This window comes from Sinocyclocheilus rhinocerous, unplaced genomic scaffold (genome assembly GCF_001515625.1).
Source record: "Sinocyclocheilus rhinocerous isolate Xijiao unplaced genomic scaffold, SAMN03320098_v1.1 scaffold303, whole genome shotgun sequence".
NCBI lineage: Eukaryota > Metazoa > Chordata > Actinopteri > Cypriniformes > Cyprinidae > Sinocyclocheilus > Sinocyclocheilus rhinocerous.
In genome coordinates this window covers 353,050-366,926 of record NW_015656152.1, presented here as the reverse complement: position 1 = coordinate 366,926, position 13,877 = coordinate 353,050, and the positions used below count along the sequence as shown (strand labels likewise).

The window sequence follows — 13,877 nt, the reverse complement described above, 5'->3', positions numbered from 1 at the left end:
GGAAAGAAATAATGAGATATTTGAATTATTTATTAATAAATTTGTGTTTTCTGAGTCCGTGTCGCAAAGATGAAGATGACGATCCTGATCCTGAGAAATGCATCTTTACGGATTGTATAAAATCCGTAAAAAGAGTTTTTGTTTTTGTTTCGAATGATTTCATTTTAAAGTAGTAATTTAAAGCTTTCTATTGATATATTTAGCAAGTTTTTGAGGCAAGTATTCGCTGAGTTTAGGTTCATCATTGTGAAGCGCTCCTGGCCGAAATTGCAGAAAGCACATCCTGTATGTATCCTTTATTTTATAAAAGCACAACGCTTTGTTGATATTGTGAGTGCACACAAATAAAAATAGACCCTTTACAGTTCCGAGTGATGTATTACTCTTACCTTTATGAGTCGGACTCGGGCCAAGAATTCTGATGAGCTGTCGGACCCGGGCCGGGCCAGGGCCTGAGTGTCTCGGGCCAGGGCCGGGCTAGGGCCTATATTTGAGGCCCGTGCAGGGCTCTAGCGTCTTAGCAGTTTTGACGCCAATTCAACAAGATTTTATCTACTGCAGTCATGAAGACTAACTAATAACACAAATGGAAGTTAAAGGGGCCATGAAATGGAGAATCAAAATGTTCTTGATGCTTACACATATACAGATGGTACTCAACCAGAATAATATTTTATTAGAATTGAGTTTTTGCTGCCTTTTACCACTAAGTGGCGCTTTAACCACAGACTTTGAAAAGTTAGGGGAACGTGTTGGAGCTCATTCCCTCACGTATTGCACTCTGCCGTTGGGCTCGTTGAGGGCTGCGGTAGTGGATAAATTGGTTGCAGTCGGTCTATAATCTAAGATAAACGAGTTAAAATAATTCATTCATTTTAAGCTAAGTTGTTGTTCCAAGGAGAATCCAGGAAGTTCTGCAAGAAGCGAATTTGGGGTTTGCATCCTGTAAACCAACCAACATCCCAGATGCAGCCAGACAACACTGGATGGAGCAACGGGCCCAGAAGTCCAACAGTGAAAGCTCTCCCAACACAACTCAGGCAACATCAAGTCGGTGCTGCCACAAGAGCAAAGCGACACCGCAAACGTCAGACTTCTCTTGACGTTTGAGCAGAACAGAGGGCTAACAGTCACCTGCTGCCCTCCTGCCACCATTACTAGGGCAGTCTAAAAACTATCTTCACACTACAAAATCTCCATAACCATTCCCTGCGACCCCTGGAACTACCTGCCCTCTCATAAGTGAGAGTCTGAGACGAGTGGGGCGGGGCCGAGAGCCATGGGAACGGAGCGAGGCCGGTGGAGTAAATGATAATGAGCAACACCTGCGCCACTCACCGGTCTCGAGTCCCACGGAGGAGCTCCGGAAGGATAAGAGGAGGAGTGACGACAGAGTTGGACAAGAGAGGACCAGGCCTGGACTATTTGTGTTGTTGTTTTATTATGTTTTATGCAGCAGTCGTCCGTGAGGGGCTGCCGCTTTTGCTTTCGTTTTGTGTTTGTTTGTTTGATTATTAACAACCCCTTAAAGGCACAATATGTACGATTTTTTTATTAAAATATCCAAAAACCACTAGAATAGTGTTATATATTTTGCTGACTTGTGTACTTGCATTATCCCAAATGTTTCGAAGAATGTTTAAATCCAGAGAAATAAGCAATTTTAACTAGTGACACGGACCGTGTCTATAGTGTCATTGTGTCGCCTGCCAATGACGTCATACACCCTCGATTTTCTGATTCTGTTTTGTTTTGTAGAAAACATGGAAACACCAAAGACGCTTTAATATGCTATGCATTTTATTAGACAGGTGACGACAGCACAGAGTAGCATTATAACAGAACGTTCAAATGTATCTAGTATGATAAAACAGCGCTGCTTATTTCCGCTGCTTTCCGGAAGGAGCAGAAGCGGTTGACTGTGGCATAATAAAAGCTCTGCTGCTTTCGAGCCGTGTGTCACGCTCGTTCAGCGGCCTCGTTTCGCTTCGACGGCTTTCAGCCTCACCCTGCTTCATTCTACTACGTTAATAAATCTTTAATACATTAGGTCATCCATGAACATGATTTCTGCCCGAGTCCCGTCGGATTGCTTCGGCTGTAGAGATGAAGACGACAACTCCCATGATTCCACACCCAGTCACGGCGTCATCAAACTGCGCCTTTGTTTCTTTGTTTGTTTTAAATACGCGCCTTCTAGTGGCAAAAAATTATATATTGTGCCATTAAGTGTCACTGACCCACAGGTGGGCCCACAGCCATTATATATTTTATTGCCTTTTTAATCTATCAAAATTGTTAGTAATCACCCTAAATTAGATATCATTTGAAAGCTTAAAAATTCATCCAGTGAAAACCATTTTGAAATCGGACATTGCGTTACCATGGAAATGGTACTTTAAAATCTTTTGGCGGTCTCCTCCCCCTTAGTGGGCGGTGTCAAGTGTAATATTCAAAATGTATTGCGGTATTTTACAATCGAAACTTTTTATAATCTTAACAAAATACATATCGTTGGAAATATCTGAGTCTAAAGATTCCATATTTGGTGGTTATTTTGTGATATAAGTAATATTGACAGAGAAATGTAGACATTTGTGACAGAAAAATGCATACAAATTCAATGGAGTTTGGGTGTCACCCAGTGGCTGTTTGTGGTATAACGACTAAATAAAATCTCACAGGAACCACAATTTTTTTTATATCAACTTCAAATTTGGAACATATTTTTAGACATAAGGCATTAATTTTATAGCAATTTTAGAGTCAAACCTGTTATGAAAAATATTTATTTTATATAAAATAAAATAATAAAATAAAAAATTGTACAGTGCATTTATCTTTACAGTAAATTTAAACTTCTATAACTTTTTGATACTTTCATATTTTAAAATGATTCCACTTCTACAATAAAATGCTGATTGTCGTCTTTAAAAAAAAGTCCAACCTTAGGTCTGTATTCCAAAGCGTGACACTTAAGGGGTTAAAGTTTTGTCTTTAAATATTCGTCGGTTCCCGCCTCCTTCTTCCCGATCTACGAACATTGTTACAGAGTCCAACCCAGCTGTTCCAAATCGCAGGTACCACGGATAGCCTACTTGCGAACAACACCTACAAACAACCATCTGCCCCATACCAACTCTCTTCTGGACAACAGGTGACACTGCCTCGACACCTGCTGCACAAGATCAAGGACCTGCACCTTGCTACAGCCTACATCACCACAGCACACCGCCTGACAGCATCCACCACAGCACCAACAGCTAGAGAGCCACCACGGCCTTCAAGCCTTGTGTGCCAGAGGCGTGTCTGATTTTCCTGCATATTTTTCATCATCAAAATATCAAAATGTGGTAGCTCTGTATGTTGTTTCAGGGTTGGCATCATCTGAGGTCCTCTGAGGGGTTGGCATCATCTCTTCTCAGGTGTTCTGGATCCAGACTGAAGCTTGTGTAAATCCTAACATCCCGTGGCAAAAACAGAGAAACAAATAGAGACATAATTAGCGTAGCTGCTGTTCCAACCTAGTAAAATTTATTTGTTAATTTGTAAGTTATGTCCTACATCCCTTTGTTTTCTGAATGTTATCATTCGTATTCTGCGTCCTGTTTTCTCATTGTGTTTCATTCTAATTTCTCATTTTTGTTTATTATATTGCTGTTTTTCTTTTTTAATTGTATCTTTACTGTAAAGCGTCCTTGAGTACTGGAAAGGCATTATATAAATAAAACGTATAAATTATATATAAATATATATATAATATAAATTATTATTATTATTATTATAGCAGTGGGCGTTTACATTGAAGTCTTACAGCAGACACGCCCCTTTTAATGGAGCGTCCAAATCAAAGGCTAAATTCACGGTAGAAAATGGCCATTTATAACTAAATTATGAATGTAATTAAAAAACTTACTAAGATTATAAGTGCACCTCAGGAAACAAAAAATAATTTAAAAATGCATTTTATGACCACTTTAAAAAGAAAAATCTGTCCATTCTCTTCTTCAGGAACCGCTGAAGTTGTATTCACCAATACCAGCAGAGAAGAGGCAGCCAATCAGAGTCCTCTCTTTGTTTGATGGCATCGCTACAGGTGAGATCACACCTGTGTTATTTTTCTATCATTGAGATACTATTATAGTTTTTGTTCATGTTTTGAGTTAGATTTTATTTTTTGTATTTTCTGTATTCTTTTGCATTTTAGTTAAAAGTTTAAGTCATTCTGTTGTGTTTTTGTCAGTTTAAAATTTGTTTTTGTCTTCATAGTTTTTATGAATTGTTATTAGTTTTAGTTATTTTAGTACTTCAAGTTAAACTAAACAAAAATGAGAAATGTTGCCTTAGCAGCTAACAGAAATAAAAGTTTTTTAAAGGAATAAATAAATAAATAATCACATTGTAGTCACATGATCATGGGGTTGTCTGTGTAAAACTGTCAAATTTAAAATGTAAAACTGAAATTTAAAGTGAATTGATGGAAACATATTTTAAAAGTTTTGTTAGTAGGAATTAGATATAATAATAGACAAGAACCTATAACTAACTGAGATAGATAGATAGATAGATAGATAGAAATTTAAAGTAAACTGATAAAAACAATTGATTTAAAAAAAATGTTGTTAATAGGAAATAAAATAAATATCAAAGTAAATAAAAAAAACTAAAAGTAACTTAAATAAATAGTTTTGTAGTCTCATGATCATTTAAAGTGAATTAATGATAACAGTTTGACAGTTTATTTTACTTGTTAGTGAATTGAAGTAAAATAAATATTACTTAAACTAAAACTACAGAAAGCTAAAACTAACTGACAAATAAATAAATATTTATTTTTTCAAAATGATTATGGCGTCATCTGTCTCAATAAAAGTGGTATTGAATTGATAGTGAACTGATGAAAACATTGTGTTAAAAACATCGAATTGAAATATACTAAATATTACAGTAAATGAAAACTAAGACTACAAGAAACAAGCTAACTGATATAAATAATTAAATCAATATATAATCATTTTTTTATTGCATGATGGAGTAATTTGTGCAAATAAAACTGAAATTTACAGTAAATTTGAAAATAGTATTAAAGGGATAGTTCACCTAAAAATGAAAATTAGCCCATGATTTACTCACCCTCAAGCCATCCTAGGTGTATATGGCTTTCTTCTTTCAGATGAATATAATCGGAGTTATATTAAAAAATGTCCTGGCTCTTCCAATATAATGGCACTGAATGGTGGTCGAGATTTTAAAGTCCAATAAAGTGCGTCCATCCATCATAAAAAGTGCTCCACACGACTCCGGGGGGTTGATAAAGGCTGAAGCAATTGATGCATTTGTGTAAGAAAAATATCCATATTTAAAACTTTATAAACCGTAATCTCTAGCTCCCGCTAACTGTCGTACGCGCGAACACGAGAGAGTGGTGTTCCAGTGGATGACGTAGGCGTAGCATAAGCATTTATAAGGATGGATGGACAGACTTTATTTTGCTTCAAAATCTCGACCACCATTCACTGCCGTTATAAAGCTCGGAAGAGCCAGGACATTTTTTCATATAATGAAAGATGAAAGTCATATACACTTAGGATGGCTTGAGGGTGAGTAAATCATGGGCTAATTTTCATTTTTGGGTGAACTATCCCTTTAAAATAAAAACAACAAATGGAAAATATATATAAATCTATTACCGTATTGGCCCGAATATAAGACGACCCTGATGTATTTCATGGCACACTCGTTTTATGCGTATTTGGCGCCATTTATTGTTGTGGGTGTATTATTGACATGTCAAAATCTAGACCCTGAATATAAGACGACCGCGTTTTTTCAGATGTATTTCCAAGAAAAAAATATCGTCTTATATTCGGGACAATACGGTAATAAAAAATAAACTTAATTGCGAAAAACTATAACAATAAAACATTATTTCACAGAATTTCTTTAAATTTTTAGTGAACTATCCCTTGAATCGAACACACATGGCAGTGTAAATAAGCCGGGTGTGTGTGTGTGTTTTGCTGTCAGGGCTGCTGGTGCTGAAGGATTTGGGCATTCAGGTGGGGCAGTACGTGGCGTCAGAGGTGTGTGAGGACTCCATCACGGTGGGGATGGTGCGACACGAGGGAATAATCAGTTATGTCGGAGACGTCAGAAACGTCACACGCAAGAATGTGAGCCTGTGTCTTTCTCTCTGTCCCTCAGTGTCTTTTCTCTTGGACACACTTCTGACGTCTCTCTCTGTTTGCATCACATGTTTCCCTGCAGATTCAGCAGTGGGGGCCCTTTGATCTCGTGATCGGTGGAAGCCCCTGTAACGATCTGTCCATCGTCAACCCTTCCAGGAAAGGCCTGTACGGTACGACACTCACTCTCCAGCAGCAAAAACCATAAATTATGTGTGCATATTGATGCAGTTGTTGTAGGGCTGCACGATTAATCGAATGCGGTTGTCATGCGCATCTCATCAGTAAAGCCGGTCACAGAATAAGGCACACAACATATTTCATAGTATTCTAAGCAGTGATAAAGGCTATATCGATTAGCATTGCATTATTATATACTTTATTATAATAAAATGAACTCCGATAACCAATATATTGCCGTAGTCGTGTGTTTATTAGTCATGTTGAATCAATGAAAGCAGTTAAATCTTCTGTTTATTCAGCAACCGCTATAGGGATTTCCTGGGTTTCTTCTGCTGGGTGTATTTGGAGTTTCAGCGCGAGAGCGCCCTCTGGCCTTCGGATGGTGATTTACTGCTGATCACAGAACCGTGCTTCACTGAAAGATACGCATGACAATCGCAGCTTCTGCCTAATCACGATTTATCGCCTTTGCGATTTCATTTCGATGAATCGTGCAGCCCTAATTTGTTGTAATAAGTGTTTTTTCTTGTGTGCAGAGGGCACCGGGCGTCTGTTCTTTGAGTTCTACCGGCTGCTTCACGAAACGCTACCCAAAGAAGGAGAGGAACGACCGTTTTTCTGGCTGTTTGAAAACGTTGTCGCCATGGGAGTCAGTGACAAGAGAGACATCTCACGCTTTCTGGAGGTGTGTACACACACAAGACAAACACACCCTCACATGCACAGAGTGAATCATGTGTGCAACTATCAGCGCTGCCCTCTTGTGTTTGTACATGTAACATGTACATTGTGCACAAACTGTATGTGGACACTAAAAAATGTCTGAATTCCACTAAAATCTGACAAACACAAAGTTATTTTCTTCATTTTCAACACAACATCTATTGTTTTATCATTTAAAACCAAGCTTTTTTGTGAAATGTTTTGCTTTCAGTAGCATAAATGACACTTGGGTTAGAATTGTATCTAATGCAACTGATATTGATATTTATTTTATTAGGTGTATTTTAACTTTTCATCAACTCACTTTAATTTTGTATTTATTATATTTATTTAAAATATATATTTTTTTTAATTATTATGCCATATGTAAATATAATATTTATTTGTTTATTCATTTTGTCAGTTAACAAAAAGGTTTTTCATTTTTTTATGTTAGTATTATTTTTAGTGTTTTATCTAATGCAGTGACATTCAGGCAGTGTCTAAATACATTTTAGAGTCACTGCACACTGCATATAACACACACACACACACACACACACACACACACACATACTATCCTTTAAAAGTTAGAGATCAGTAAAATTGTTTTTTCAAAGAAATTAATACTTTTATTCAGCAACAATGCATGAATTGATCAAAGGTGAAAGTAAAGACATTTATAATGTTACACAAGATTTCTATTTCAAATAAATGCTGTTCCTTTGAATTTTCTATTCATCAAAGAATCCTGAAAAAAATGTATCACGGTTTCCGCAAAAATATCATTGAAATATTATAACAAAAAATGTAAAAAAATTCAGCTTTGCATCACAGGAATTAATTACATTTTAAAATATATTCAAATAGAAAACTATTATTTTAAATTGTAATCATATTTCACAATATTTACTGTATTTTTGATTAAATAAATGCAGCCTTGATGAGCATAAGAGACTTCTTTCAAAAACATTACAAAATCTTGGCTAAACTTGACTTTGTTCTGCATTATAATGGTTAATATAATGGGTCTGTCTGTGTTCAGTGTAATCCAGTAATGATTGATGCTAAGGAGGTGTCTGCTGCACACAGAGCTCGATACTTCTGGGGAAACTTACCTGGAATGAACCGGTACGACTGCTGGAAAATCTGCTATTTGAGTGAGATCAGATGTTATCGTTTGAGTTACATGTGAAACAGGCATGAAGAGTGAACATCAGATTTGACCTCATCAGAAACAAACTCTCTCTCTGTCTTTCTCTCAGGCCGCTGACTGCCATGACAAATGATAAACTCCAGCTGCAAGACTGTCTGGAACATGGACGCACAGCTAAGGTGTGTGGCATCATTTTTTTGTTATGCATGGAACGTCTCATCAGTTTGAATTGTTCAGGATAGCTTGTCCTGATGTTTTGTTTGAAAGTTGTTGTTGACTACATCCAGACGTCATTTCCCATGAATCTTTATTTTTCAGTTCTATAAAGTGCGAACCATCACAACACGCTCAAACTCAATAAAACAGGGCAAAGACCAGCACTTCCCTGTCTACATGAACAATAAAGAGGATATCCTGTGGTGCACGGAGATGGAGAGGTGAGGGCATTCTAGTATTATTTCATGCCACATTCAAAAGGGAAAAAAGTATATTTTGCAGAAAATAAAGCATATTTCTGTTTGGAGATTTTCACAGCATGACAAATTATTTTCATTAAACTTATGCACATTTCTCCCAAATTCTCAATTCCATAAAGACAATTTGAATTCTAAAATATATATAAACAATTAAATAATAAAATGATTAGCAATAAAAAAATGTAAAACCTACTAGATGAATTTTTTTTTTTTTAATATTTAATATTTTAATATTTTTTGATCTTTCTATTCATCAAATAATCATGCAAAAATAATTTAGATGTGTACAATTTTATAAGCAATTTTAGTATCATGATACTGTCATTTATTTGTTGGACTTTATAATAATAAAATGTGCATTTTACAATAATCCAGTAAAAGAAAAAGAAAAATACTGTATTACACTATCATTGAGCATAATGGGAAATATAAAATGTAATTTTAAATGTCAATAATTTTAGTAATTTTAATAATTGAAATAATTAGTAGTTTAATAATACAATTAATAATAATAGTAATAAAAAATAATAGTTATAAAAATTGTAATCCAGATTTTTTTAAAGAAAACATGCTTAATCTATTATAATCTAATATATAATAATAATAATAATATAATTAAAAATCATAAACGTGTCACAATGCAAAAAAAAAAAAAAGTTAATAGTCCTGAAAATAGGCTTTATTTTATTAGGTTTTTGTTGTTGTTGTTTTCTTTTGAATTCATGAGATTCAGCTGTATGTATTTATATGTAAGATCCACTGCTGTGTGTGTTACAGAGTTTTCGGCTTCCCCGTCCATTACACAGACGTGTCCAACATGAGTCGTCTCGCCAGGCAAAGGCTTCTGGGAAGGTCATGGAGCGTTCCTGTGATTCGCCACCTCTTCGCTCCACTGAAGGAATACTTTGCCTGTTACTGAAGCTCCGCCCACCTCACAACATGATGGCATCGTGATTCACCCCCGTCTGCGTGCAGTCCAATTTTTGTAACCACACAGACGGTCTGCGTACAACAGCGCAGGCGCGAGGTGAATGTTGAGACAGAGAGAGTCAAGTAGGTGATACTGCTCATCCGTCCTCACTCATCAGCAGCTGAGCATACTATAAGAGAAGTATATTATGTAAGAGAAGTATAGTGAAGTATACCCGAGCCTTTAGTGGTCAGCTGCCCCCCACCGATGTCATCGTCCATCTCAATGTTTCACTGTAGACATCTTCTGATGCCAATTTGGTAGACATCGCCCAACCCTAATCGAGACGTCCCTCCTCTTCCTTTCCTGCATATCTAATAAGCTCCACCTTCTTGTGTTCTTCATTTTTGCTCATGGCCTATGAACGGCTGGTGCTATCCTAATATTATTATTCAACCCACTAAACAGCCACACTTCAGATATTTATTTGAAAACATAACTGGGTTCAGAGTTTAGATTTTTTAGATTTTAGAATTTTTTTGTCATGTTCCAACTGTGACAACTCTTTCTCTCTCACAAAACTGACAGAGACTAAATGTGTGTGTGTGTTCGCAAGTGTATGTTTGTCCGAGCATGAAAATATAGAGCACAAAGCGCTGGATAACAGGTGTGAAACAGAAGCAGACGCTGTTTAAATACTCGAAGCAGGCGAATCCCATCCCTCGACCCTAAAACTTATGTTACGCCATGAACTAACCAGGTATGATATGGAAACATTCAAGAATTAAGTCATTTTTCTGTTCTCAATGAACCCGAAATGCTGTGGTGAAGAGTTAAAATCATCAAATCATGTTTGATGTTTAATGTACAAAGAATCTCAAAGAAAATATGTCTAGGTCATATTTTACTCTGATATCAAAAGTAAAACAAAATGTTTTTTTTTTTTGCATTATTTTCATGACAATTAAGTGCATTTACCCAATAAAATGGCATTATTGTAATGTGAAAAAATATTAATATATATATATATATATGTATATATATATATATGTATATATAACAAAAAATGTTTGACTAATAGGGGTGGTATGCTAAATTTATATACTAAAAAGTGCAGTATTCCACTGTATTGCATAGGTATAACATATAACTGAATAAGCCAAATACAAGTCTTCATGATCTCACACACACCTGTTTACTGTACACACACAAAATTTTACTGTTTGCATTTCTAGTACAACCCTCTTTCCTTAGCTCAAGTATGCAAACCTCTTTGCCACATGCACTGGAAAATGTATTGCATTGAAAGTTACATTTTCAAATGAAATGGCAACATGATCGTTTTATAAAGTATGCGTTCATATGTGCTTCATTTTCACTGGAGGAAACAGCTGTGGTGTGATGAGGGGTGAACGCAGTGAAAACTTTACAGTAGATGTGGAACCGATTGCTCCCCTATGATATTTTTTTAACTGTATTTGTGACAAAGAACCGCGCTTTTTTTGTATTATGGCATGTATATATATATATATATAAAATGCAAAAAAAGATAAAGGTCCTAAAATGGGCTAAGGAAAAACAAAATGTATAAATTTTTTTCTTTGGATGAAATTTGACTATGGGCGTATTTTCATGAGATTGATTCAGCAGTGCTACCCAATATTTCTACTATTACACAAATAGAAATCAGGTAAATCACATCTAGTTAGGATGAAGTGTCAGAATTACATGGAAGAAATGCAATTTTTCACTTATTGCTTTGTCATGTTGTGCCTGGTTAGTATACGTGTCTGTAACGTCTACACAAACATCATTTTCACACATAAACACATTTCCAGTGAGAGAGAAGATGGGCTTGAAGAATCAACAATACACTGTTTACAGGTTGTGCTCTTAATACGGTACTACTAAACTACAACAACTACTCACTCAGAACTAACTCCACTATGGTGCTCTCTCTCTCTCTCTCTCTCTCTCAGTCTCCCTGTCTCTCTCTCAGCAATACAAACGCAGCACACAGTCCCATATGATGCCTTTCTGCTGGAGCCTATAGGGCACATATGAGAGAGCTGTGTCCCATTACACACACACACACAAGCTGAGAGCTGTGTTACACACTCATACACCTTAAAAGGACAGTTCACCCAAAAATTTTAATTCTGTCATCATTTACTTACCCTCGTGTCATTCCTAACCTGACTTTCCGGCCACATACACACTGGAGCTAAATTCGGTTGTCAGTTCACATTTTAATGCTTAATCCTGTTCTCTACATACACAGTTAAATAATTTACAACAACCGCATTTTACAACCAAATTAACTCTTGAAAAATTCAGCCGCATTTACGAAAACTCCATGTAGTGTGCATGGAACAGGGTTGCCAGGTCTGTGAAACAAAGCCAGCCCAATTGCTAATCAAAACTGGCCCATTTTTTTCTGCGGTTTTCCTTTCATCGTTGGCAACACTGGTACAGAACCAAACTCAACAACTAGTTGTTCATGAAGTATTTAAACCTATGTTAGAGTTGTGTCTTTTCTTTATGCGCAATGGAAGAAATCACAGTGAACGAGGTACGGTTTGACTCATTAGTGTTGCTAGATCTTGCTAGAAAAAACAGCAAGTGACAACAAGCCCGTAATGAGCTTAAATACAAATGCTTGTAAATCTTGTAAATAAGCCATATACCAAAATACTGTGACATGCACCTGCCTACTTTATTTACTCTACAAACTGGATCACTTTATGAGTGAAGACAAGCCCAAAGACGCTTAATAAGCATTGCTTATAATAAGTGGACAACCCTTCAAGAGCGTGATCTGCAAATCAGCCTTCCAGACTTAAACAAAACACCACGACTCTTTGGTCACTGTAGTATTACTTTGATGAGGGTGAATAAGTCTTGATGTAGGTTTCATTTTTGGGTGAACTACTCCTTTGTGAGAGCAGTTTATTTTCTTTATAAGATCATGTTGTTTGCTGTCGTCTCTGAGGCAAACTTCCGCCAGCAACACACACCGACCTTCCTCATGTAGAAATGGAATTACTTGCATCCGATTCTGCCAGATTTTTGCTCAACATTTCAGTCCAGATACCACCACTCTTACTGTAGTTTGGGTTTGTCTGTGTTCAGTCAGGTATCAGGGATGTTGTGTTGTTTTTAGCCCCTGCATGTGTTTCTACTGTTGGTGCAGAAATTCAATGGTGCAAGCTTCATGGTGCTTTGTTCTCTCTCTCACTCTCTCCTGGCTTGCGTTCTGCTTCAGGTTCAGCTCGGCTACGTTCACACCGCAGTTGCGTAATTTTTGGCCCAGATCTAATTTGAATGATTTTGATGAAAAATCATGTTATCATCTTCCATTTGAGACACTTTAATATGTGGAAATTAATCACGGAACACATGCAATGTGGTTCATGCAATTGTTAACATTCTCTACTGGTCAAAGGTTTGGGGTCAATAAGATTTTTTTTTTTTTTTTTGAAAGATTAATGTGTTTAATCAGCAAGGATGAATTAAATTGATTAAATGTGACAATGAAGACATTTATAATGTTACATAAGATTTATACAGTATTTCAAGTAAATGCTGGTCTTAATAAATAATGGAACTTTCTATTCATCAAAAAATGTCACTAAATTTTTCAGAAAATATGAAGCAGCACAACTGTTTTCAACACTGATAATAGTAAGAAATGTTTCTTGGTGTGACACTGACGACTGGAGTAATGCTGAAAATTCAGCTGTGCATCACAGAAATAAATCTAATTTTATTCAAATAGAAAACAGCTATTTTAAATAGTTTTTACTGTATTTTTGATCAAATAAATGCAGCATTAGTGAGCATAAGAGACTTCTTATGAAAAATCTTACCGACCACAAACTTTTAGGATAATTGCATGGTTGATTTAACTTTGGCATAAATTTGAATAATTTTAAAATTCTACTATATGAGGAGATATAAAATATGTAAATAAACTAAATATATTCAAATGTCTTTATAGAAAAACTGAGCTGTCCTAAAGTCAGTGGCCACACTGAAAATCTGGGATTCAAAAGTGTAATTTGAAAATAAGCAGATTTATTGTTAAAAATAAAAATGGACAAAATTGATTTAAAAAAATTCAGATTCTGAATCAGGCTCTTGCGATGTGAACATGGCCGTTCTCTCTCATGCTGAACTGCATACGAATCAGCCTACGTGCTAATCTACAGGCTGACTAGTATTGTGTTTTTTGCCATTCATGGTTTTTGACAGTCTTGGCATAT

The 13,877-nt window shown here is 36.0% G+C and overlaps 1 protein-coding gene across 2 annotated transcripts in view; it reads left to right on the top strand.

Moving 5' to 3' along the window:
• The window catches only part of LOC107719369 (DNA (cytosine-5)-methyltransferase 3A-like), a 50,329-nt gene extending 40,169 nt beyond the window's left edge, over nucleotides 1-10,160 (top strand). For both annotated transcript variants that reach the window (XM_016526776.1, XM_016526775.1), the window contains 8 exons: nucleotides 4,012-4,096; nucleotides 6,028-6,173; nucleotides 6,268-6,358; nucleotides 6,905-7,053; nucleotides 8,116-8,201; nucleotides 8,336-8,405; nucleotides 8,545-8,663; nucleotides 9,480-10,160. In XM_016526776.1, coding sequence (XP_016382262.1) covers nucleotides 4,012-4,096; nucleotides 6,028-6,173; nucleotides 6,268-6,358; nucleotides 6,905-7,053; nucleotides 8,116-8,201; nucleotides 8,336-8,405; nucleotides 8,545-8,663; nucleotides 9,480-9,621 — 888 coding nt within the window. In that variant the 3' untranslated portion in view covers nucleotides 9,622-10,160. The remainder of the gene's footprint in view (nucleotides 1-4,011; nucleotides 4,097-6,027; nucleotides 6,174-6,267; nucleotides 6,359-6,904; nucleotides 7,054-8,115; nucleotides 8,202-8,335; nucleotides 8,406-8,544; nucleotides 8,664-9,479) is intronic.
• The last annotated feature ends 3,717 nt before the right edge of the window (nucleotides 10,161-13,877 follow it).